At 38.9% G+C, this 25636-nt stretch overlaps 4 protein-coding genes across 7 annotated transcripts in view; 2 read left to right on the top strand and 2 right to left on the bottom strand.

The window, feature by feature from the left end:
- The first annotated feature begins 530 nt into the window (after positions 1-530).
- zgc:92606 (uncharacterized protein LOC100000242 homolog) lies at positions 531-4718 on the top strand. The gene is made up of 5 exons (XM_044360244.1): positions 531-734; positions 2371-2460; positions 2591-2669; positions 3699-3817; positions 4391-4718. Exons 2-5 carry the CDS (start codon positions 2371-2373, stop codon positions 4454-4456), a joined length of 354 nt encoding a protein of 117 aa, XP_044216179.1. The 5' UTR covers positions 531-734; the 3' UTR covers positions 4457-4718.
- A 596-nt stretch (positions 4719-5314) lies between these two features.
- On the top strand, positions 5315-10121 carry si:dkey-26c10.5 (uncharacterized protein LOC563797 homolog). Of its 4 annotated transcripts, none has more exons than XM_044360218.1 (7): positions 5315-5479; positions 5612-5731; positions 7869-7976; positions 8276-8410; positions 8897-9048; positions 9185-9282; positions 9619-10121. In XM_044360218.1, exons 1-7 carry the CDS (start codon positions 5392-5394, stop codon positions 9746-9748), a joined length of 831 nt encoding a protein of 276 aa, XP_044216153.1. In that variant the 5' UTR covers positions 5315-5391; the 3' UTR covers positions 9749-10121. The 4 variants fall into 4 exon arrangements, with proteins under 4 accessions (XP_044216153.1, XP_044216152.1, XP_044216156.1 ...); XM_044360217.1 differs by having other exon boundaries at positions 5609-5731; XM_044360221.1 differs by lacking the exons at positions 5315-5479; positions 5612-5731 and adding an exon at positions 7556-7788 and having other exon boundaries at positions 7872-7976.
- trpv6 (transient receptor potential cation channel, subfamily V, member 6) lies at positions 9958-16653 on the bottom strand. Its single transcript, XM_044360247.1, has 16 exons — positions 16465-16653; positions 16240-16337; positions 16026-16148; positions 15058-15198; positions 14749-14847; positions 14425-14600; positions 14156-14302; positions 13969-14048; positions 13738-13873; positions 13407-13493; positions 13232-13308; positions 12977-13142; positions 12706-12772; positions 12319-12587; positions 12106-12212; positions 9958-10665 (listed from the first exon to the last, which is right to left on the bottom strand). The coding sequence occupies exons 1-16, from the start codon at positions 16581-16583 to the stop codon at positions 10398-10400; spliced, it is 2160 nt and encodes a 719-aa protein (XP_044216182.1). The 5' UTR covers positions 16584-16653; the 3' UTR covers positions 9958-10397.
- A 3861-nt stretch (positions 16654-20514) lies between these two features.
- ephb6 (eph receptor B6) overlaps positions 20515-25636 on the bottom strand; it is a 40748-nt gene continuing 35626 nt past the window's right edge. Inside the window, exons 15-19 of the mRNA XM_044360079.1 lie at positions 25371-25589; positions 25118-25267; positions 23758-23942; positions 23489-23647; positions 20515-22117 (exon numbers count right to left, since the gene is read on the bottom strand). Of these exons, the coding sequence (XP_044216014.1) occupies positions 22012-22117; positions 23489-23647; positions 23758-23942; positions 25118-25267; positions 25371-25589 (819 nt within the window). The 3' untranslated portion in view covers positions 20515-22011. The remainder of the gene's footprint in view (positions 22118-23488; positions 23648-23757; positions 23943-25117; positions 25268-25370; positions 25590-25636) is intronic.

Here is a 25636-nt window from a genome sequence, read left to right as displayed (position 1 = left end):
TACAGTCCAATTGTTAGTAGCCATAATTCTATTTTCAGATATCCAAAATGAAAAAACATTCCAGATATTCATAACGACATACAGTCGTTTCTTCATTCATAATTTTCAGCAACTGTTAATCCTAATGTTTTATGCAGGTTTGATGTTTTGATGTTAACGTTACTGTAAATCTCCAGAAGCAGGATAATGACCTCTCACTCAGAGACTGTATAAAAAAAGACAAGAGTTGTTTACAGAACATAGGGAACGGTGCAGATATTGAAAAAAAGGCATGCACGCTATGCACGTAGCCTGGCTGGGGCGTTACCCTACGCTGGTCTGGCCCAATTTCTACGACCTGTGATTGGTTATATGTGCCATCACTCAGAACTAAGTAACTGGAGTAACTGTAGATTGATAGCAAAAGTTATCCAATGAATGCTTGTAAACCTGCCTTTGCGTCCCTCTGATTGGTCATATCCCGCTGTCAATCTACACACTCATCTCTGATTGGTCAGAAACATGGTGGGAGGGCTGTGCAGTATTTGTTGTTGTTTTCGTTGAGCAGAAAAAAGTAGACCAGTCGACATCTTTACAAATCGATCGTATTCCAGTACGCTATGTCTGTATTTTGAGCTAGAAATTTCCAAGCAAGGGCGTCCTTTTCAGAAACCAGACGACGGGGGACCAGTGGAGCATTTCTGCACTTGTCCTATTTTGAGTGAAACTTGTTTTTTGTGTCTTTTTTTCTAAAGGTACGTTAACAGGGACGTCTTGAGGATCCGTTAGCTGCAGTGGTTAGCGTTACCGTTGTTAGCCAGCACCGTAAACAGCTGATTCTGGACAGTGTCAGCAAAACCTCTCTTTTCATGTTATAGTAGACACATAAAAAGACTGTTTATCCCACCGATTCGTCTAGTTAATGTTCTTTTCTGGATACCAGTCTCGAAAGAAGGCGAGCTAGCTATTAACCCCAGTTACGTTACTGTTGTTGTGGAAAGTGACGTGGCCTTGACGATGACCTGTCAAACCATCGTGAACACAGATACTGGGATTAGTGTTTTCGTTGTCAGCTCCAGTCTGTACCCACTGTACTGTACTGTACTGCCGTTTATTCTACCCACAGCTATAAACAGTTGCACACATTAGTTTGAAAATTCATTTTCAACGGGATATTTTGGGGCTCCTGATTTGAAAATATGATTTAGAAAGTCTCCCATTTCTTACACTATGGTCCCAAGGGGTGGGAGATAGTATATGCAGTTTTGTATTGCGATATTGATATATATAGAGTAACATTTTCAGGGAATTTAATCGATAAACTAGTTATTAATAATATAACCACATGGAAATATAATCTGATTGATAATTGCATATTTAAACCGACACTGATATCGATATTGTTGAGATGAAAAAAATCCACCAATGGCATACTGGCGGTTAGTTGCTTTTTTTGTTACAGAAACACATAACATAAATATATTTTATAATTATAAGCTTTGTGACCATCATATTTATCAAGTAGGACATAAAAATTACCACAACAAAGTACCTCAAATATATTTTTGGCATTTCTGCACTGATATACATACACTGATAGTGATATATTTAGAGCTGCAACTAACTATTATTTTCATTATGGATTAATGTGCCGGTTATTTTTTCCATCAGTTAGTCCTCACACTATCAGAAAATTGTGAGTAATTGTCCACAACCCAAAGAAGTTTAGTTGACTATCATAGAGGACAAAAGAAACTAGAAAATACTCACATTGAAGAAGCTGGAGCCAGAGAATTATAGCTTTTTTTTTCTTAAAAAGTGACTCAAAGTGACAAATTGATTATCAAAATAGTTAGCAATTAATTATTGGGCCATCAATTAATCAACTAATTGCTGCAGCTCCATCTGCATTTAGCTAATATTGGACTAATTCTAGTGGGAATGCTGTTTTGGTCAATACAATAGATTACATATTTAAAATAATTAAAATCCTGTAAATTCAATAAGAATAATATAAAGCAGTCCTGCTCATTAAATTGCTAATTACAACCAGACATATAAAGGGATAGTTACCTTTTTATAAACAGTAATGCAACATCCCTGATGGCTGGCATTGTTATCATCTCACAATACATATTGTCACATCACCCACCCCTAATATTGCCTTCATAAAACATTTGATAAAAAGTGCAGAGACTCTATGTAAGCCTGCATCTTGTATTGTAACAATCAGCATTGTGCTCTCCAGGCTATCAATATCACTTGTTGACTGAATGCACTGGTTGGTGAAGTCAGCCAGTGCTCTTTCTCCTTTGTCTAACTGGTAAATAATGCTGTTGTCAAGGACTTCATGTTTTCTTGTGTTGTTTGTTTCCATTGTGTTGTTTTCAGATGGGCAGTCAGTACCAGCGCTCAGTACCTCTAGAGGTGAGGAGAGCGGAGGGAGAGAGAGTTCGGGCCAAACATCCTGACAAGATACCGGTCAGTATGACAACTAGTTTGTTTTTAATAACATTGTTTATTTACTGTTACTGACTTGACTTGACTGGATTTGATAGACACACATTTGATAGTCACTGATAATAAACTAACCGATTTATGTTTAACCCAGATCATCGTGGAGAGGGCCCTGAGGTCACGAGCTCCTGAATTGGACAAGAAGAAATACTTAGTGCCCTCAGATTTAACAGGTGAAATATCCCCCCACACACAAATAAACCCACACTAAAAACAAATCAGCCCAATCTCACAGATTGTTCTGAAAACATTGAGACGGTATAGTGAAGGTGACCCTGTTTAAGATTTCAGCAGATCAATCAGCATCACCCGCAGTTTTGTTCCACAAGATAGTTGTGCACTCAATCTTTAGATGCTCTCATAAAATCAAAAATGCTGGTATTCTTGAAGAAAAAGGGGCTGGTATCTTCAAACATGTGCAAAACAGCAAACTTCATGCACTCTTGCGTTGAGGAGCATGTGAAATAAGTTACATGCTTGGACATGAGAGTTGAAAAAAACATTTCAACCTTGGCAGGTCTTCATCAGAGTTTCAAATGAAAAAACAACACCTGAGCCTGATCCTTTGATGCGTTCATTCAAGAGTGTGTTCTTAATTGGGTAATTAGGACAACAGGTGTGAGATAATCACCGTCATTTGGAGATTAACCCTCACTGAGTGTGTTTACGTGCACACGAGTTCCCAGTTTTGATCATATTCTAGTTATGGTGTTTACATGGAACATGAGAAACCTGGTTATTTATATCCCTGTTTACATGACAGTGTCCAGCTTTCTGATCAGCTGTGTCCAGTTGTGTATTCATTCCTCTCGACCTCTCAGCCTCTCGTTTCTCTACCAACAGAGATTTGTTGTCGGTTAGAAAAGTTACCTGTGACTTGAACAAGATTAATCCAGGTTTTGGATGGCCAACTAGCACCATGCAAAGCTGGAAGGACAACTTGCTGTCAGTGATGCGGGTGGCAAACTGAGGGTGGCGATAATCTATCAGACAGTTTGCTGCAAAGTTAAAACCTGCAGGATTCACATGGCTTGATTTATTGTGTGTTTTAGTGTCACTGCATCTGTCTCTGGACTGACCAGGTCATCTGTGTCTGACTCATGTTTTCTTCCTCTTCATATGAAAAGAAATGAAACTACTGTTGCGTGATCTTCACTGACCATCACACTATTTTCTCTCCTTCCTTTTTTTTTTTTTTTTAGTGGGCCAGTTGTGCTTTCTGATCCGTCAGCGTGTGTCTTTGAGACCGGAGGAAGCGCTCTTCTTCTTTGTCAACAACTCCCTTCCTCCATCCAGCTCCCCTCTCTCTGCTGTATATGAGGTAACAGCAACCTTCCACACAACACACCTGTTTCCATGAGGATCCTCCCCAACACACACACATATTAATACAAGAACATTTCCCAACATTTGCACATCACTATCCTTTTGTGAAGTTTTGAATAAGTTAGTCCGTTCACAGCTCTGTAAATGAGTTTCAGCTTACAAACCTTGTTTTCAAAATCCCCCCTCAATACAACATCCCAAAAATGTCTTCACAGCTAGACAGACGATGTTGCTTCACTTTTTTTGATCTCAAAAATAGCATGCTGGTAATCATGTGTTAATTTAAGTTAAAAAAACTGACCAAACAGACATTTTGAAAGTGATATGAATAAACAGGGTCATAGCGGGCTAAAAAAAAAAGTTAGTGTGTATTTTGAAGTTGAAAAAGGCAAGGAATTTTTAAACTGATCAAATGAAGGTATCAGATAATTTTCTCACGCTATCTATCATATCGAAACAGTAGCTCAGTTTCGCTTATTGAGCAGTTTTATGTGGTTAGTATGTGTATCACACGAGTTGCACTTTTCACACTGATTTATGTATTATTCTCTGCTTTGTTCTGTTCCAGGAGCACCACGAAGAGGACTTGTTTCTTTACATGACCTACAGTAATGAGAGCGTGTATGGTGCCTGAGGGAGGATGAAAGACTGGAGAAAGAGAGGAGAAAAGCAAGACTGTCTGAGAAGTGAAGAGTTAAAGGCTGTTTGTAACGCTTCTTGGCATTATTATTCTCTATATTAGTTGTATAAGTAACCACATGGTGGAAGAAAGGCTTAGCACAAGGCAGAAGGGTTTTGTTTTTATCAGTGTTTTGGGGTGAGCATGATGCATTTTAGTACACTTTTCATGATATGTTGATTCCTCAGTTGGTGAAAGAGGAAGAGGTGAAAAGAAAGAATGCATTGTAAAAGGAAGTTGTCTTAAATGATTTTGAGCGAGCTCTCCTCATCTTTCTCAGTCATCTGTATTTAATGCAAATATTTTTTTTGTAAATTAATATCATAAACTTTTGTGCCACTTAAAGATGAAAATGCAAAAAAAAAAAAAATGTGTCTGTGTTTTTTTTTTTTTAAATAAAATACCAACATTGCAGTTTTAGATGTCAAAAGAAACAACAGAAGTGAAACAAATATTTGATTGCACTGGTTTATACATTATCTTATAATATTTGGCCCCTTTCAGACTGTAGAGTTTCACTATTGTAAATTTCAATCAAAAACTTGGTCATCAGACAGGACAATGCATCGGAGACCTTGTTTGCACTTGTGCACAATATACAAGTGGTTTAGGGGAAGGACAGACGGGAGGAGAATCTTTATGAGGAAGTATTCTGTCCTCAGCGATTGGATGCATCATACATTTACTGGACACTTCTAGTGTTGGGTTTCATGGTTTCAAAACAAACACTCACATCTTGATACTTTTTTTTTTTTTCATCTGGTGTATCAGTGGCAAATATTTCTGCATGAGAAAACGTTACATAACTTCATTGTCACTTGACCACCAACCAGTCCTGAAAGACTTTTCTGGGCAAATTGAGAGTTAGAGGAACAGAAGAAAGAGGAGCCATGGAGATGGAGAAGATCACCGCAGAGAAAGAAAGAAACGTAGAAGATGAAGAAGCAAGTAAAGTGATGCTTGAGGTCAAAACTGAAGGTACAAGAAAATTTAAAAAATAGACCTAAAAAAAAAAAAGTGAATTTATGATGCTTTAAATATTTTTTAGCAAATTCCAGATGGTTTACATTTCTGTTAAAATTTGTTCATATTTTTGTTTGACTTTAGCAGAACCAGAAAAAGAACCAGAAAAAGAACCAGAACCAGAACATTACTCTAAACTACGAAGTACATCTGAGGACGTCTATTCAGAAGCTTATTATGCTGCTTCTCCATTTAAAACAAGACCAGGTACACTTTTATATAAAATGAGTTTGTTCTCTGTTTAATGTGCACCTGAAATGCTCAAAGACGGCACGTTCCAGCATGCCTGCCTCCCTTTGTGAAAAAAAATGTTTTTCATTGATCTTTTGAAACACAATATTGCATTTAAATTGAATATTTAAATTTTTACAGTTTCAATATATTTCCCATATATTCAATTTCAATTTGAAGTGAAATACGTAACATGAGTGGTCCCTGAACTGTTGTCATCATTATGATCTCCATGCAGCTGAGCATGACTAACTGCAGCATGTAAGGAATAGGTGACTCAAATTAAAAAGAAGTAGAAAGCAGAAGCAAAGTTGTGAAAGCATGAAACTGATTTCTTGTAAGTTCTCACCTTAATTATCATCAGCATTAATATTTACATCAGCATTTTTTTCCAGTAGCCTTAAACAGCTTAAATAATATGTTCAGGTCTGTTTTAACTGTATGAACACAAAAACAGTGACCTCAAAGGAATTTTACTTATTTTGACCTAATGAAACAACATTTATGCCATGTCCAGATACACTGATTTCAGTTCTTTATTCTCTTTTTTAACTTTTTAGTAATTTTTTTATTCAAACAGACCAATGTTTGCATTTCTCTGATTAACTCATCACTCTGTTGGTTTATAGTACGGAGAATCACAAATTTGCCTCGATTCGAATTACACAAGACTGGAACCGGCAATGAGTCTGAAACTGACTGTTAATACACAAGTAAACACAAGATAGCAACTGGATATAATTTATTTATGTTTATGTCTGCTTTAAAAATGTTTCACTTGATTCATTTTTGTAAGCATGGGAGTAAAACTATATTTCTAATTCATACTCAGTTGATAAACACAAGTTATTCTTCATCTAGGAAGCAAATTCTTCAATTATACATGTGAACACATCTGTAATTTATAAGGTCAAAACAAAGACAAGACTGGAAATAACAATAGGCCTGTTTCACCAAAGACATCACATGTCACAGCACATGTATAAATAATAAAATTAATGACGACTGAATTTAGCTGCTTCGATTTCGGGGTCCTGGTATTGTGCATGCTGGCTCACTGTCACACTGTCATGGCTTTACTGGGACAGAACGGAGCCATTTTCCTACAGTGACAAGCTGCAAAAAAGGCCGTCATAACATAATCCAGTTGGTATGCTGTAGCAATAACATTACTTGCAAGTTGTTGCACTAGACACGGTATTATATTACAGTGTGGATACAGCTGTGTTCAAGTCAATAACACAATTCAACTGAAATATAGCAAAATTCCTTAAACTGTTTGTGTGTTGGTGTTTTGAACAGCAAGCCTTAATTGTGATTAACACACAAAATAAAGTAAATGAAACAAAGGAAGCTGTAGCATCACAAGTTAGCATCAGTTCTTCAACTGGGTATAAAATACCCCAATATAACAATAACAATGTAAAATCACCCCTCTGCTTGTAAGAATTAGACTGTACTCAATAAGAAGCATGAGACATATTTTGTTTATATTTCGAAGTTTAATAGGTTTAATCACATATTTAATGTTTCAAACCTGTACCACTGCTACTTGTTGTGTCTTTGAAATGTTTTTGACAGAAGCTCTGATCTAAAATGACCTCAAGAAATAAATCATATCTATTGTTTTGGAGTAAAATGTCTCCATCTGCACAATATCTGTCTGTGTTTCACTCCCACACATGCACACACTCTTCTTTAAAGAGAGAGACAGAGGGAGATAAAAGTTTTTTGTAAATTAAAGGACAAGCCGAGCACTGTGCTCCGTGAATATTTTGGGAATCAATGAAGGTCATGTTGCTATGGCTACAAGACTAGGGGCGTCTTAAAACCGCTCTCTGGCAAGCAGTTGTGAGTCAGCAGGAAAAGGGGACTGAGCAAGACACGGTAAACAAGGCTCCTGACAAATCCCAGGACACTTTTCATCATGTACATCAAGTTTTGTCGCAATTATGGCGCGGATAAAAAAGATGAAGCCAATACAAACTTTTCACCTGAGTCCAAGTTATCGGTTGAACTGGAGGGGGAGAAAGGTAGGCCGGAACAGTTTTTACAGACTTGATGGTGGTCTGATACAATATCTCACTAACATGCAGCTGTTGTGTTTCCTCAGCAGGAAGTCAGAATCAGGGAAACGTACGTCTGTACCGTGCAGCATGCATATTCCTGGGCATAATCTGCCTGGTGCTGCTGCTGGTCATTGGTATCCTCTGTCTGAAACGTGAGTATCTGCAGCCACTGATCTGAGTCCAAACCACTAAAGGCTGGATTGTTATTTATAACACCAAACTGGATTATAAAAGGATTGTGAGACTTACTGGCAGTACAGAGACAAGATAATATAGAAGATATGTGCAGGGATCATATTGCAATAAGTGTTTTATTCTAGTAGTCATATAATTTTGCTGTTTTTCTACTGTTTCTCATAACAATAGATGAAACACGAATACAAAGCGTTGCCTGAAGCCTTATGGCGTTGATTTTTCCTCACAACTCCTCCCACTTTGCTCTAATTTCCAGTCCAAACAGGATCCACAGTCTGTGCCGAGACACAGGAAACTACAGCAATAAACAGGCCAACAATTCCCTCATTTGATCAGACGTGCAGCTTCGAGGAGTGCCAGGCTCACTTCCAAATGATTCAACCCAACTCAAGTGAGTGTGATGCCAGGTGGAAGACATAAAAATTCCTTCACAAGCCAAGGAAACATTAAAAAAAGGAAAAACTAAAGATACTCTCTCACCATGACCACCAAGTTTTTAGTGATAGTTCTGCTTTCGCTAATGACCAGATTGCTTTTTAAACAGACCTCAGAGGAAGTTGCTCCTTGTGATTGTTTTTTTAGAGAACTGAGAAAAATGTATTTAATTTATACTGGTATGCAGCTGAGTTTAATCTGTCTTATTATTTCCTCTTCTGTGATTCCACACACACACATGTGCACAAAAATTCATTCATGTATACTAAAAATATGGACAAATATTCAAATGAAACCAAAACCATAAGGAAAACCAGAAATAACTGATTGCACAGAATAAACTTTTTTTTTTCTTTCCAAAATCATATAAAAGTTTGAGGACATCTTTGTTTTCTTCATTGTATGAGCGTTTTCTGCACTGTGTCTCTCTCTCCTTTTCCAGAACTTGGCTGCCAGCAGTGTGCTAACGGTTGGCTGCGTCTGGGCCAATCGTGTTTTTACCTGTCCAGATTCAGGCTTAGCTGGGACGAGAGCCAGAGGAACTGCACAGCTAGAGGAGGATCTCTGGCTGTCATCGACAGCCTGAGACTTCAGGTGGCTCTGATCTCATTTAAACTCTGATCCCACTCACTTCCTTCCATTACCTTGTAGTATATCCATGCAGTTTATAAAAATGACAATGATTTGCACCGTATACTTTTTAAAATGTCAATGCTGCTCTCCCTTCTAGAACTTTCTGACTAAAGAGGGGAAGATGAAATACTGGATTGGACTGAGACGCCAAGGAGCCACATGGACCTGGGTCAACAACGCTGCGCTGCGACAGAGGTGATTCACCAATTGATTTTCTGTCTATGAACTAATCAATTAATGGACTAATCGTCTCAGCTTTAGCTATAAGTTTTAGTTTTTCTGTCTATTATCTCAGGGCAGGAGTTCTGAGGTGTACTGTAGAGTCACTATGAGAGGTCACTGATGTTTTTGTTGCTTTGGTTGTTTTCTTTTTCATGTTTGTGAATTCATATGTGGGATCTTATTGTTTTGTTTGGGATGCAGACTCTAAGAGGGCAGGTCACATATAAATATAAATATTCAGTACTATTCAACACTCTATTGTAATATTGTGTGATTATATTGTCAATATGCTTTTTGTTTTATTTGCAGTTACTGGGGGGATAATATGCCAGAAGAGGCTTGCGGAATCCTGAGCAGCGAAGGCCCACCTGAGAAGAACTGGATGAGAGCTTCCTGCGAATTTTACACCTACTTCATCTGTCAGGTGCAGCTCCAATAGCTGTGACAGTCTCTTTTTTTTAACAGAATAATGAGATAACCAATATTCTGTCAACAAGCATCAACTATACAATTACATTTCAAATCATGACTTTTTCCACTGCACACTTTAATCAGTAGTATCCTTCAAAGGAAGAAGAATGAAGCTTCTTAGATAAAAGATGTATTATACTCAACACTAGAAGAGTTTTGCAAGATTTTTGTAGGTTGTATTTTCTTACAGCTTTATGTAGCCAACATGTATGTATTCCACTATGTGACTGTTATGCTTATCACAAATCAGAGTACTTCACTCACTTACTGTACGATTCCATATACAACTGCATGACAAATGAAGGCCAGTGAGGTTGTTTTAATAAAGTTTTATTATCATATAAAAATGTTCATGCAACTACTTTATAAGTTGAGAGTCACTTTACTTTAGCTTAGCATACACTACTGCTACATATTTGTATATTGCTATAAAAATAAGGCACTCTTTTCTATAGCATAATACTGCAGGAATAATTGCACCAATGACTATATAGACAAACTGAGCCAATAGTCCTCTTCTTCATTGAAGCTCATCAACACTTAATGTTCATTTTATATGTTCAGGACTGAAGATGAAACAGAGGACACGCTTCATTCACTCTGTGCAGAATCTCATTCTAGACATACTTAATGTCCTGGTCCTCCTCAGGCCTTTCCTGCTCCATTTGCAAACTTAAAGCACTGTGGCGAATCATATGCCAGCCTGACAAAGGCTTTGTGTTGCTAAACCCACTCTTCTTGTGTCTGAGCTTTGGGGTTCCTGAGATCGACCCCTTCGTTGGGTCAGTCTTCTCCATTCCTTCTATTTCCTTTTCATCGTCTTTGGAGAAGGCCTTGATGTATCGCCGCATCTTTTGCATCATGGGGTCGTTTCTGTCCTCAACCCTGCAAAGTGGATAAAGTAAGTCGCTCAGAAAATCACATTTTTGAGTAGAGTGGGACTTTAATTCAAAGAAGATTTACACATCACTAAATTAAGACTGTTGTTATGAGAGTTGAGTTGTTACTAAATATTTACACCTACTAACTGCCAGTTGGTGTGTACGCTAACGCTGGCTGAATGAACCAACAGATAAAGCTAATTTTAGCTTGCTAATATCTGACCCGTTTAAATTGAAGAGTAAAAGAGGTGTAATATAGAATATGGTCAACATATCTGACCTCAAATTTTACATTTCACTGAAAAAACACTCAACACTGAACAAACCTCAAATTGCAAAATTTTATGTCAATAACGTTTGTCTAAATTACCAAAGAACTACAGTTAGCTTAGCATAATCAGCATAATTTCCCTCTTCCCTCATTGTGAAACACATATTCCTTCAGGTATGCAGATAGAAATAAATCAAAATCACTCCAACATTCACAAAAGATTGGCAGTTAAGTTTATTTTATCTTTTTGCCCTTAAAACTGTTATTTTGGAAGCTATGTTACAGCTTGTGATGCTACAGTGACTTCCTGTTTACATAGTAGGTTGCTTCTTATTGGACCATGCTAGTTTGAAACTAGCTAATAGTCACTAAGAACTTTAAACACAAACTTAAACTTAGTGATGGAGTCCTGATGTTTAATATGAGTTATTTGGTGATGAGGTGTAAGTTAATTTTCGGTGGACCCTCAGCTGTCCTCACTTCAGCCCTTGATCTCTTGGTTTTCATGCATAAATTTGTTGTCATAGGTATGTGCAGGTGATGTAGGAGTGATAATAATAGCACTGCATCAGTAAGAGAGCGAGAGTTGTGCTTCATACTCAGCACAACATGTCTTGTGGCTGCGGCACATTGAGGAATGAGGAGGTTGTGGTCAGTGAACACGTATCTTCCTGTATTATTATTTTCAGTGAAAATAGTAAATCTAAAAATACGTTTCCGTCCAGGGACTGACAGCTAAATATATACTGCTGATATCACAGCATTTCAGATTAGAGCTGCATTTTTTTTTAAGAAAAACTGTCCAAATTATCTGATTCCAGCTTCTTAAATTTGAGTATTTTCTGGTTTCTTTTGCCTTCTTTGACAGTAAATTGAATATCTTGTGGTTGTGGACTGTTGGTTTGGACAAAACAGGACATTTGAGGACGTCATATTGAACTCTGGGAAACAGTGATCGACAATTTTCACCATTTGCTGGCATTTTAGGGACCAAACAACTAATCGATTAATCTAGCAAATAATCGACAGATTAATCGATAATAAAAATAATCGTTAGTTGCAGCCCTACTTCAGATACAGTATAATTATATTTCTGCTATATTTGTGTGTTTTGGGGGGGATTTATCCTTTAAAGCTTCTATTTGTGTTTGCGGCACTGCAATACTGTCTTACCGGAGATACCAGCGTTCTCTCAGGCCGTAGTTGATCCCACACACCCCGAGCCGAGGCCATAAGCAGCGGGGAAGCCTCCTCTCCAGCATCAGAGTTGTGGCCACCACCTGTGTAACATTATCATAGCTGTAACCATGACACCGCATTGCATGCATTGTAATGAGGAGTGTATGTGTATTTGTATGGGTGTGCTTTTTTCAAAGTGTTTGTTACCTGAGTTCTCCAGAGCTCGTCCCTCTCCTGGGCCACCCTCCAGTGTGTGTCACTCATCATTGCGATCAGCAGATTTAGCAGAAGGATGTAGGAAACGACAGAGAAGGCGCAGTGCAGCACATGGACGATGGGGGGTGTGATGATGGTGTGGTCCACTGGCAGATCTATGAGGCCCACACTGAGCTCAAACTGGGAGAAGAGGGTGATGGGGAAGGAGCGATATGAAGGGATGGCATCAGGCTCCTGGGTCATATACACCATCCACAGGGCTGAGAGGGAAAAGACAAGTGTGTGAGGGAGTAGGAATGTCTAAATTGTGTTATTTTAACGATTAAGCTTCATGAGGGTTAAATATTTGTAGGCATATGTCACCCAGAATATACTCACAGGTGGAAAAACCAATGAGCACAATGAAACTCAGCCACATAAACTTTGTCAGGTCTCCAAATATAATCTAGGAGGAAATGAGACACAAGATACCTCAGTCTGGAAACCCAAACAGGTGAACCTCAAGAACCAAAACAACCTGCCTCAACAACATATGGGTACAGGTGTGTGTGTGTGACAAACTACTATATCTAGATTACTCATAAGCTCCTGTAGCAGGTACCACTGCGAATATGTCACACATTTAAGTCCAGGTTGAGCTCTCCCCTACCTTCTGTATCATGATGACATAAGGGCCGAGCATTTCAAAACCTCGGGCGAAGAACATGACGTTGCTCCAGCCGAGGACTAAACACAACGCCATCACCTCGGCCTCTCCCTGCACCCCGCTGGCTCTGAACACACACAGAAGCACCACCAAGCAGGCGTAGCTGATACTGGTCAAGACACAAACAGCAGAAAGTTTAGAAGCTATTTCAGAGCAGTGTCTTTTATTTTATTGCTCATAAGTTCATTCTGTGCTTACAGGATGACGTGAAAGGGGCCTCCCAGTGCTGTCTGGCCAAAGTAACGCTTTGCTCCCACTCGCAGTATGTCAGGGATCTGTTAAAAAGAGGGATAAAGCAGGATGTGTGTGTAAAATACACCGTAATGTAACATACAGTATGCATGAAGATGAAGCACTGTTTCATGAAATTGACCTCGAGCAACAGGATGACTAAAGCTCCCAGGACACTGATGATCTCTCCTGCCAGCCGAAGGTTGTCACTGTATGTCACATAACTCTCCTGAGGCACGGGAAGAAGAGATACAGTTTGTATTAATATTAAAAGCATATTATTATTAATCTGTGTGCCATATGCAGGTGCACAATTTGACATTTACACACATATACATAGGAACAGATAAAGGTTTTTTGTATTTTTATTGTACTTATGTGCTTCGATTTTGATTGTATATAACTTTTTCATGAGGGCTATTTGAATCTGTGTGGTCACTGAAATATCAAATGTATGCAATGTATCCACTCACATCAAGTGTTTTCTGGACTCGGATGGTTTTGTCCATGTCTGAAGTTGTGTAGTTCTCTGGAGCGTCCTTTAGAGGGCGATATACACAGCTCAGTGTGAAGGTCACGATGTACAGGAGATACAGAAGCAGCAGCAGTCTGGCACAAGAAAAGGAGAAAAAAACTCTGTAAAAGAAGTCTAAACATGCGTATGGTGCAGATGTTTTACTTTAGACACTGACATCAAACTGTACCTGAAGTAATGTTTTCCATAAAGGTTCCACTTCAGACTAACCAGCTGCCTCACTGGGGTCACCTCCAGTACTCTCCTCGCCTAACGGAGAGAAATCTGATTTAAATTCCTCTCAGCATCTGATCAATCGTAATACTTCTGACACTAGAGTGTGTGATCTCCTCAGATTACTGTATATTGTATTGTACCTCTCTGAGGTGGCTGCCCACGATGAGTTCCAGCACAGACATGTTATCTGCCCATGAATCGATCTCCGTCAGGTCATACAGGTTAGAGGTCAGGGGTCCCAGACTCCACTGGACTACACGTCTTTTGTTAACAAGGTGCTGAAATGCCTGAGAGAGACAGAAGGAGTCACAGCAGCGAAGATCGGATTAGTGAAATTAATCTGCTCCACTTTTCATGTTGGGTTTTCACTCTGTGTACACCTGTGAGCTCTCCCCCATGCCTCACTCACCACAATGTTTCCCTCTCTGGCAGCCAGTTTAAAAGGTGTAAGGCCACGGTAGTTGGGCACCATGTCAATTGGCACTGAGTGGTCCAGCTCTGCATCGCGTGCCATAATCAGGTCAATAGCCTGGCATGCAATTGTCTTGTGGGGCTGCAGAATCAAAATGTGAAGCACGGTGTTACCTAGATGGAAGACGAGTATTAAGAAAAAAAAAGAGCATAAACATGAGACAAGAAAGAGAAAACAGAAGGCCATTAATAATTCAAACATAAGTCTGATACAGAGATTATAATCATACTGAACTCTCAAGCAAGAAGCAACATTTCTTACCACGGTAATCCTGGACCCTGGTGCTGCCCCCTGCGTCGATCACCATGGTGATAATGTCCTCATTCCCAGTGCACGCAGCAAAAGACAGAATATGCTCACCTGTCAACCAAATGCACATTTTAACAAACACCATCTCTTTATCACATATCACAAAAACATACATTACATTCATTTGGCAGATGCTTACTTTTTTTTTTACAAACACGTTCACTAGGAGCACCTTGAGGTTCATTGTCTTGTGTACAAGATCACTACCAGCTGAGCTACAGCAGACTCTCACACATTTTGAGCTCACTCATGCTGACTTACCATAGTAGATGAGTCCTCCTATCCTCTTCCTGAAGTACAGGCCAGTGACTCTCGGTGTGGCCACATCACCCCCACGACTAATGAGGTGATGGACCAGATTGATGTTCTGATTCACCACAGCGATGTGGAGAGGAGTAACACCTGAGACAGAGACAGTAGAAACAGACAGTTTGCACCAGTTCACTGTAAAAGAACCATTTTTAATTTCACTAACTTATTGTGTGTAAGTGACGGTTATGTGCAAACTGATTAGTGTCAATTGTCATATAAATAGTCCTGTGTTTTGTTATGGCTGCACAAACAACATGTGTGCATCAAGTTTCCCACTCTCTCTAATGGTACGTCTGGCCGATGTTAGCTGCTTTTGTGAATGATTCAAATTCAATGTGTTAAAACCTTCACCCATATGGATTCAGAAAGGTTGACAGGAGTAAAAGTTGAGCGAAAGTTAAAAGGTTGGTTGTTACATCTTTCACCAGTGCTATTTATTTGCTGTCAGTTACGCCAAAATCCTCAGTTTTCACTGACAAGTTGAACTTCTGTAATAGAGCTCAACTTTGACAACTTCAGAATTGTAATAAATGCATTTTTTAAAAACTTTTTCTATGCAAACCTAAATTTCGCTTGTATATAATGCATCATTAGTCTTAAATGCAATTATTCACATGAAATATTTCTTCATTTTCAAATAGTTCTTGTTATTCTGAAAAAGAAAATGTGCAATACATCCATATTTGAAGCTAATAAGAGGTCTTATTAACAGAAGTAGTACGAAAACACAAATCAAAATGATTAAAATTTCCCTCAATCCATTTTTTGCTTCTCTTCAACCTTTTCTTTATCTCTAATATCTTATCTTAGTCTGTCCCCATGTTCTCATGTCTACCTGCAGACAGGAAATCTAATGACTATCATGACTGACAGTGTGAAGTGTGTTTGTGCTCGTGTTTGTGTTTATGTGTGTCAACCTTGGAAGAGCTCGGAGGTCATGGGCTCGTTGATGAGTTCGGGAGCTCCGTCCATCAGAGCCACAGCAGCATCCAGGTTGTCGTTCATCACAGCCACGTGAAGCGCCGTCTCTCCCAGAGCACCTGAATGAGAGGATTACAACTTCTTTACTCACAACAGACTCAACACTACACTGAAATAATTACACAGCATAGTTTAAATTCACAGCCTTACCTCTCTCAAAGATATTAGTGGATGCACAGCTTAGTAGTTTCTTGATGCAACCCACACTGTTGCTTTTAGCCGCATAAAAGAGAGGTATGTCATTCATGCTGAGGGAAGAAAGGCAGAAGAAAAACAACTGATCAAACTGCATGTAATTAATAATTTACTTAGTTGTGGAAAGAAGGATAGTGGTGTCTGACGCAATTCATTTCATTCATTTCATTCATTTCTTACAGTTTTGTGTGGAGCAGAAACGTCTCATCCAACATCTCGTTCCATCCTTTCTTGTTTTGAAGGCGAAACCTCAACTGGCTCCACCAATGGTTGAACTCGCTCGGAGCAGATCTCGCCATAGATCGAGACGTTGACCCCTGATGTGTGACTGGAAGAAACAAACTGAGGTGAGGTACAGAGAGAAAAGAGAAAAAAATTGTAGCAGGATTATTTAATCACTTTTTATTCAACATACAATGCAATAAAACACATTAACAAAAAAGAAGAAAGTTTCTCAGTCTTACTGTTGAACAAGGAAAGTGCCGCTCCTCAACTAAGGGTGATACTCAGTCATAACACTGTCAAATATGGCAACAACTCCCATATAACGTCCCTGAAGAGAAGTGGAATCCCTGTGGCATCAGCATTATATATGACCCAGCCACGGGGGAGGAGACTTTTGAAAGGGATTGAGAATGAATGGGTGGAGAAGAGGGAGGATGAGTGAACAGCAGACAGGTGAGACAGAGAGAGTGAGCAGGTAATGAGCAAGTAGACTTTCACCACTGGTCAGGAATCCCACAGGGAAAGTGACACTTTATGGTTCAATCCACCGTTAGACCGGGAACTCCTTTATCATGCTGATCTGAAATTATTGGCTGTATCTTTGTCACCTTAAAAGTGAAGCGATAATGGTCCAGTCCCTAATCCCAGTATATCAGTCCCTTATCACAGGCTTGTCTGCATTCCACTAACTACCATAAAAAAAACCTGCATGGCCACTATGAAAATTCTGCAACATCATGACAGTCAACACATTGCGGTCATTGTTCCTACTGAACCGTTAAGGAAACCTGTTTGGAAATTGCAAGCATGTATGTTATAACACGGGTTTGTAATTTAAAGCAGATATAAAGACACGATTGTCCATGTTGCAGTGTTTTTGTTGTCCTATAATGTGTATATGTCACCAGGTGAAACTGGGATTATATCATGTTATTTGGTTAGTGGAGTAAATATGTGGATGATGTGTGATTTTCCAGCAAACACGCAGTAAAGTAGTTTCATTCACAATGATTTAACATGTTGAGAACCATTGATGTGTCAACAGGAACGATCACAAACATGATAATTGCCACATTACAAAGACCATAATGATCATTTGGAGGTTGGCAGCATCATGTCCGATGAGGGCATGTCACTTTCCTCTCCAGGTGGAAAACAAAGCCAGCGGTGCTTTTTTGTTTTGTGAAATTATATTTTTTTATGCAAGTAGTTAGTTGGTCAAAAAGCAACCAACTGCGTCTGAATCACAGATTTCATTTCCATACAAGTGAATTATTTGTAAACTGCTGAATCAGTCAACTTTTACAACATTTCTGGTCATCTCGGTTGTAGTGTACAGGTATTTTGCTGCACCATTTATAGGTCATGACTAACAGACTGGTTAACCGCAGGATAAACAGGGTTTAGGGAGACTCTGGAGGCCCCGCTAATGGCGGCAGATACGGCCGTCATTCAGCATTGTAGAGATAATAGCTGTTTACCAGCGGCTGAGCACTATCTTAGTAGTGTCATAAAGACCAGTGGTTTCCATTCTGTTAATGTCTTTATAAAGAAACAATAACACCGTAAAAACATGATTTTGTGGTTTGCGTGTCTACTGTTTCTGCACATACGTAGCAGTATGTCTTTCACAACACTGTGTCAATTTGAGTTGATACACCACAGCAAACAATCATTTGCAGACGTATTTGGGACATTTGTGACAGCCAACAGATGCTCTTATTCAGAGTGACTTAACACAATAGTGCTCAATTATCATGATTAAAGGATGGGTTAACTGTTTTTCAAGTCTGTCCTAAAACAACAGCCAGGTGCCCATATGAACACTGAAACAGGTTTTGCTCGCTGTAATCATTCCTCCTGTTCATACTGACTATTATAAGATCTCCTCCAAAAGATGGGGACCAAAATCCACAGTCCTCGTTTTGTGTGTCTGACTTGAAAAATTGGGATCCTGCCTTTTAAGAGATAAACAGGACTCTGTGGAGCAATATCATCTTAACAAAAACCTTTTTTTCTGACCACAAGTTATAAATTGGAAAAATATAATATTCCACCTCTTGTTTGAGTGATTCTTTTATTTCATTTTCATTTTCAGTGGTGAACGAAGAATTCAGATCCTTTACCCAAGTAAATTACTACAAAATTACCAAATTATCACACTATAAAAATACTTAATTACAAGTAGAAGTTGTGTCTTTAAATTTTACAGAAGTAATCATCAAATTCACTCCCAAGTATCAAAAGTAAAAGTTTTTATTGTATTATGCTCCCCCATCTTACAGAGTCATTATACACATTATATTGTTATTATTATAGATTCATTGAAATGTAAGTAGAAGTATAAGGATACCATAAAATTATATGATAATTATATAATAATTTGTGAAGTAAAAGTGTCTTTTGAGCGATTCTTTTATTTCATTTTCATTTTCAGTGGTGAATGAAGAATTCAGATCCTTTACTCAAGTAAATTACTACAAAATTACCAAATTATGACACTATAAAAATACTTAATTACAAGTAAAAGTCTTTAAATTTTACAGAAGTAATCACCAAATTCACTCCAAGGACAATGTGAAGACAAGTTTCTACACTGCAGTCTGATACTATTCTAGATCAGACTGGCAGAATAACGTGGAAGTTGTGTAAGCGTTCTGGTTATCAGTCCAGATCTGCTCTGATGTCACCAGCAGCAGCAGGACATGTGGGAAACCAGTGTTTGTTCTTCGCCTCCTGCTGATCCCAGCAGATCCCAAACCCTGATTCCACCCAAACCTGCTGATCTGAGGAACATGAATATTGTGAAGGTGATATTAGTGCATCAAGGTGAATTTATTTTTGCAGCAGCATTAAAGGCAAAAGCTGGTGTGTGAGTTTCAATATTTCTCATCTATGATGCCTCTCCGTATAGCGAACAAAGTCACAAAGATTAATATGGTAGGGAGTTAGATGGCCTTGCATGATTTTATGGTTTGAACCAGTTTATTAAACATTAAACTCTCCTTTGTTGGACACCATTATGGACGCTGATAGATGTCTGTTCATTTGTTTTTAGCACCAACCCATCAGACTACAAGATATCTATCAATTATAAACCAATGATAATTTGCAAACGCTCCAATTCCAAAATTTGTTTTCATTCAGTATTGAAAATATGTATGAAAGTTGTGCTCATGATGTTCCAAAATAACTAAACCTGAGAGCGGTGTAGCTGTATGAGTGGCAATGATTGTTGGTGGGTTGATCCACCATTTTGGTCCAGACTGAAATATCCAAACAATTATTGGATAGATTAAATCTTGTAAAGACATTCATGGTCCCCAGAGAATTAAATTTACAGACTCCGGTGATCACCTGACCTTTCCTGTAGCACCAGCACATGAGGTTCATATCTTTTGAGTGAAATATCTTTACTGCTATTGGATGGATTGTCATGACATTTGGTACACACATTTGTGAGAATTAATGGCTCGGGGAATCAGTTAAGTTGTCATCTAACATTTTCCATCTCCAGTTTACGTTTTTAATTTGCCCAAATCTTTTGTTTATGACAAAATACCTTCAAAACTAATGACATTCCCAAAAGCCTCATCTGTACTTTGTGCTAATTCACAAATGTTAGCATGCTAACACCTAGATGGTGAACATGGTATACCTGCTAAACAACATGCTGACGTTAGCATTTAGCTTATATTTAGCATATCAGTGCCTAAGTCAAGTCTGTCAGTCCTTTAGCACATGGCTGTAGACTAATTGTTTCCTATGTAATTGGACCTTTTTTATTTAGTGTTATATAAGTGGCACTTGTGCACCGTGATGACAGTACAGCATGTTTTGATGATTTTCTCTTTACTTTTTCATTTTCTGTTAAATTTTCATGTCATTACTGTCCCCCAAAATTGACTGGAATATTATTGTTTCTTAATATGCAATTTAAGTGTCAAGTAGACTTAGATTTGTTCAGATAGATGCCACTGTAGAATAAGGAGCAAATGCAATTTCTTAAATAAAATCATATCATTTATTTTACAAATTTGCACAATTATGGAATAGTGAACACTCATACAAGTAAACACAGCTATTAATGTGTGTAGCCTGACACACTTGTCTCAAACACACACACACACACACACACACACACACACGGAATTGCACACGCACACACACACGCACTCACACACACACACACACACATACACACAGCGTCATGTACAGCATATACCTGATGTACACATTAACACAGCCTTCTATACAGCACACATGTTAGAGACACACAGGTACGTACTTACAAAGCATTAGGCCTCCTTTCTTCAAGTGTAAATCAGCTCAGATTTTGTCCATCTTACCCATTTCACACATTCACAATGCTTTAATGACTCAGTGTCTGTACTCTAGCAATCAAACAAAACGAGGTGAAGTGTGGAAGGTACACATAATGGTGGGTGCTGTTCTGCTCCGACTTCATCACAGATGGACGCGCGTGTTTGCAGCTGAGGTGAAGTTTGTCATACTACAGTTTATGAGCTCTGCTGTCGCTGAGAGGCCCTAAAGTGAGAGTGAGTCATACAAACAGGGCTGCTGTCAGACCATGGATATGTCTTTCATAGAGGGGAAAACATGGCTTACAGATTTTAAAATCATCTATTTGTTTAGGTTTTGTTTCCCTTGTTTCATGGCAGTGATTCATATCTAACCTCAGGGTTTGCAGAACTGATTGTGGACTGGTGGTTCATTTTACTGGGACACTGAACAAACTATACAAGTTTCTGAAAGCTAATGGTAAAACCTTATTAGGCAAACCATAGGCTGCTAGGTAGTATACTTACACTGTTTTTTGCTAACAGTTTTCAGCATTTGGCGTTTTTAAATAGAGAGGAAGTGATACAACTTTACAAATAACTCAAAAAGTATTAGAAAAGGGTTTTGATTGTCTTCACGCAATTCTTTGAGGAGAGATCTCCATAAGTATTTTCACAAAAAAATATTTTCATAGTTTCTCAATGAGGGTGGGGAAATCGAAAAGTTTAAAGAAATGACAGCAGTGAGACAAACTGGACGTGAGAATACTGAAGAGAGGAGAAGGTGAGAGGTAGGATTGCAGATGGGTGAGGAGAGAAGAAGGCAGACAACAATAAAGTGAAATCTAGTGAAAAACATCGAGGAATCTTTAAAGTCCTCCTTCTCCTCGGCAACTCCCTAACCTCACTTTGATCTGGACTGCAGCTCCCGTAGTGCATCCCTCTTCTTTTATTTGTCTTGAGTGACTGGCAGGAAAAAGTCTGATCCTCCTTTTCACCCCTTCTGTTTGTCGTGTCGGGTTTTAAGAATACAAAGTGGCACTTCATGCTTAAAGAAAAGCTGATTTTGCTTTAGGTTTTGGCTTAAAAATAATGCTCCATCGAAATGAATGCTGCTGCAGAAACCAGACACAACAAGCAGAGGAATGTGAAAACCTTAGAAATCCACGGCACAGGTTGTTGTTGTTGCTGTCGGTGGATTTCACACCTTCACCTGACCCTGCGTCAGATGGGCCCTGAGCTGCTGGGCGGCACTGGAGATCTTCCTCTGGTGTCCCAGCAGGTTCACCCCGAGATTCTGGATATCACTGAAGGAGAGAGCAGATGAAAGCACAGAGCTTAGTACAACATTTAGCTTGTTTTGTGTCTTAAATGGTAATTTGAAGGACAATACTGGTAGTTTTGCATGTTTTACTACATAAAAGCCCAGTGGAAATCCAGAAATTGTCTTGATATTCAAACTTGCCCTGATTCATCCTAAAGCTTTTCCTTCATACTGTGCTTTATTTTATTTATTTATTGAAATGTTATTTAGTTTCCTTTTCTTTCATTTCAACTTATTGTGAGGCAGTTTGTAACCTGAACTTTGAAAAGTACCACATATTGAAAGTTCTACTTACTTAACAAAGTACTGTGGTAAGTAAAAGTAAGACATAATTTATAATATAATATAAAAATATAATAATATAAAAACCGCTGCTACTCCGGAGAAATATCAAGGTGGCTATCCACATCCAAAGCAAGAGACCATCCTTGAGCAGAGACAGGAGCTACTGTCTCTCCCTTTATACGATCACATGAACATGAACAAAATTTCATACCTTGGACTTGTGATTACAACTAAACCATCTCCATGACAACTGAGCAACTCCTTCCTTGAGAAAGGCCACAAGATGCAGTTGAAAACTTTGGAGACACAGAGTAAGTGGACCTTGTGTTGAGATTTTTTTTTTTTTTTTTTTTTTTTTTAAGCAGCTGTTTGTTCAAATATGAGCCTGTAAGCTCAGCTGTTACTCAGCTTCCAAAGTATACAAATTGTTGAACATGAAAGTTCCTTCTTGACCTCAGAAATAGATGGTCAGTTGCTCAGTTGTCATGACAACCGCTCTGGAAAAAGCTAGAAAGTGAACCTTGACTTAAGGTTTTCTTTTATTTATTTTTGGTCATTATAAAAAAAATGTGTAAATATACTTTAGTGCTGATGCTGAGGCCATTTTTCCTACCTTTCATGTAGCTTCTAGTTTAAGTTTGTACAAACCTGAAACTTGCTTATGACAGGTAATCACAGTTAACATGAAGTTTTATTGTTGTCAGTGTTATCTTGGCATCATAATACAGTAGTAAGCAGTGATAAGGAGGTCTTTTTTGGTGGCGAGTTTCAGGAAACTTTCATGTAAGATTTAAGTATCAGCCGCCAGAAAATATTTCATTCATGAACCACATAAAGCAAACCAGGAGGATAAAAGTGTTTACTTCAACATAAAACTAAAAAAAAAAGATTGACAAGCTGTCTGCAGGAAATCTAAAATGATTATGGTTTGCTTTGGAAAATGATTGGCAGCAATGTAAAATATACAAGCAATTAATTAGCAATAATTAATTAGCAATTAATGGGTAAAACCAAGCAAAACCACCAGTCTTTTTTTTTAACCTGAAGGTTAATGACGAACTTTACTCACTCCATGGTGAGCCTGCTGACTCTGTCTAACGTGTCCAGGTGCGCTTGATCAAACTCATCTTGATATCTCTCCATCCTCAGGGCCTTCAGCCAATCACTGACTGTTGCCACTGACGATAAGTCTGTGGGGGTGGGGCTGAGCAGTGGCTGAGAGCAGCTTCTGTAAAAAAATATAGAAGAGCATGAGAATCCATGAGTACAGAAGATTATACATGACCTGCTGCCTCTGATATGTTTTGCGCCAGTGTTTGCTGGAAGCTGCAGTCTCACCGAGTTGGCTCTGCCTTGAGCGAGGCAGGGTGCCTGATGAGCCGATCCAAGGAGGACAGGAGGGAGTCGAAGCCTGGCCGGTCCCCTCGATCAGCCTGCCAGCACTGAAGCATCAGTGAGTGGAGGCCTGGGGGGCAGTTGTGGGGGGCAGGGAGACGATACTGGTCTGCTACTGCCTTCATCACCTGCCGGGAGGAGACATTAGACATAAGCAGGGCAGATGGTGCGAGTGGTCTTGAGTAATTGCCTTACATAAAAGGTCACAGACCACTGAGGGCTTTTAAGGGTGACTAAGAGAAAATTATGCAAATTTCCATTGTCTGGTATTTTGTCACCACTTTAATGTGTCAGTTAAATAAAGAGGGGGACGAAGAGTGTGAAGCACATTTATTTAAACAGTGGCAAACATACTTTAGGTGCTGGTAGTAGTCCCATGTTGTAAGCCATTACACTTTTATTCACTTTTAGATTTAAGCATTAAATATTGTACATTTTATACTACTATGTTTATCAAGGGCCCGTAGCTGCTTTGCAAAATGAGAGCTCATAATACATTATTCATTGTTAAAATTTAAATAGAACCAATGAAGTAAAATAAATTTTAAGTCTTATAAAATATTTAAATATTAACAGTTAGTGAATTAAAGTACTGTTTTTGTGCATTTTTTACTTCATTTGAGCTTTGAACATTATTCCCCCTTTTAAAAGGTACGATAAACAACATTAATATATTTAATACATATAATGCAACAATAAAACAAACACTTTTTTACCTTTGCCTCAGTAATTGCAGCTTAAGTAACACTGAATGAAATACTGTACTTTTTTCATTAATTTGGGTGCATATTTATAACTTCATTCAATAGTTGAACGTATAGAGATGACAGGATATGAATGGAAGCAAACCATGGACATTACGGTTCCCCTTGACCAGTGGTTCTCAAACATTTTCATATCAAGGACCCCTAAACTGATACAAATGAGATCACGAACCCCCCTTTGATAAGAATTTGTTCCAGGATCCCCAAGCTGATCAGCTTTTGCTTTTAGATGTTTTATTACAGAAAGTGTATGAAACCCATGACCAAAATAGTCACACATTCTGTCATTGTGTTACTTATGGAAGCAATTATAGTGAAAATAAATGATTCCCCTTTTTGCTGGGGACCCCCTGGAACCCCCTCAAGGACCCCATGAGGGTCCCCAGACCCCACGTTGAAAACCACTGCTCTAAACTACCAAGGACTTTTACTATGGCATATTATTACCCTGTATTACACTGTAGTAGTGATACAGTATGTTTCCATCACTAATTGATACAAATGTTCTCTGCTCAGGCAACATTCTCCAACATACTCACTTCCTGGTTGCTCATGTCCCAGTATGGACGCTCTCCATATGACATCACTTCCCACATAAGTATGCCGAAGCTCCAGACATCACTAGCTGAGCTGAACTTGCGATGTTGAAAGGCTTCTGGTGCCGTCCACCTCACAGGAATCTTGCTGCCCTGATGGAGGACAACAGAGGACCACGACAGTGAAGTAGTGAAGTACGTTACACCGGACCAACAAATCAGAAGCATGTACTGTAAAAAAACTCCAAGTACATACCAGTGAGGCAGTGTATGTTGGTATATTGTGGTCCAGACCCCTCATGAGTCGGGACAGGCCAAAGTCAGACACCTTGCAGACCAGATTGGAATTGACCAGTATGTTCCTGGCCGCTAGGTCCCGGTGGACAAAGTTTCTCTCAGAGAGGTAACGCATCCCTGCACCAACTCCCCTGAGCATCCCAACAAGCTGGAGGACGCTAAACTGCCCCTCATTCTCCTGAAGGAATCATAGACCACAGGATGGGAGAAAAGAAGAGATTTTCT

Source organism: Thunnus albacares, chromosome 8 (genome assembly GCF_914725855.1).
Source record: "Thunnus albacares chromosome 8, fThuAlb1.1, whole genome shotgun sequence".
Classification (NCBI taxonomy): Eukaryota; Metazoa; Chordata; class Actinopteri; order Scombriformes; family Scombridae; genus Thunnus; species Thunnus albacares.
Note: the sequence above shows the minus strand (reverse complement) of the source record. Positions and strands in the feature narration are given on the sequence as shown.

Coding starts and splice junctions, on each gene's coding strand:
- zgc:92606 (XM_044360244.1), top strand. CDS start 2,371: ATGGGCAGTCAGTACCAGCGCTCAGTACCTCTAGAGGTGAGGAGAGCG. Junction 2,461..2,590: donor AACATCCTGACAAGATACCG/GTCAGTATGACA, acceptor TGTTTAACCCAG/ATCATCGTGGAGAGGGCCCT. Junction 2,670..3,698: donor AGTGCCCTCAGATTTAACAG/GTGAAATATCCC, acceptor TTTTTTTTTTAG/TGGGCCAGTTGTGCTTTCTG.
- si:dkey-26c10.5 (XM_044360217.1), top strand. CDS start 5,392: ATGGAGATGGAGAAGATCACCGCAGAGAAAGAAAGAAACGTAGAAGAT. Junction 9,049..9,184: donor TCGACAGCCTGAGACTTCAG/GTGGCTCTGATC, acceptor TCTCCCTTCTAG/AACTTTCTGACTAAAGAGGG. Junction 9,283..9,618: donor AACGCTGCGCTGCGACAGAG/GTGATTCACCAA, acceptor TTTTATTTGCAG/TTACTGGGGGGATAATATGC.
- trpv6 (XM_044360247.1), bottom strand. CDS start 16,583: ATGGCGAGATCTGCTCCGAGCGAGTTCAACCATTGGTGGAGCCAGTTG. Junction 15,199..16,025: donor GACCTCCGAGCTCTTCCAAG/GTTGACACACAT, acceptor TCTCTGTCTCAG/GTGTTACTCCTCTCCACATC. Junction 10,666..12,105: donor AGAGAACGCTGGTATCTCCG/GTAAGACAGTAT, acceptor TCCACTTTGCAG/GGTTGAGGACAGAAACGACC.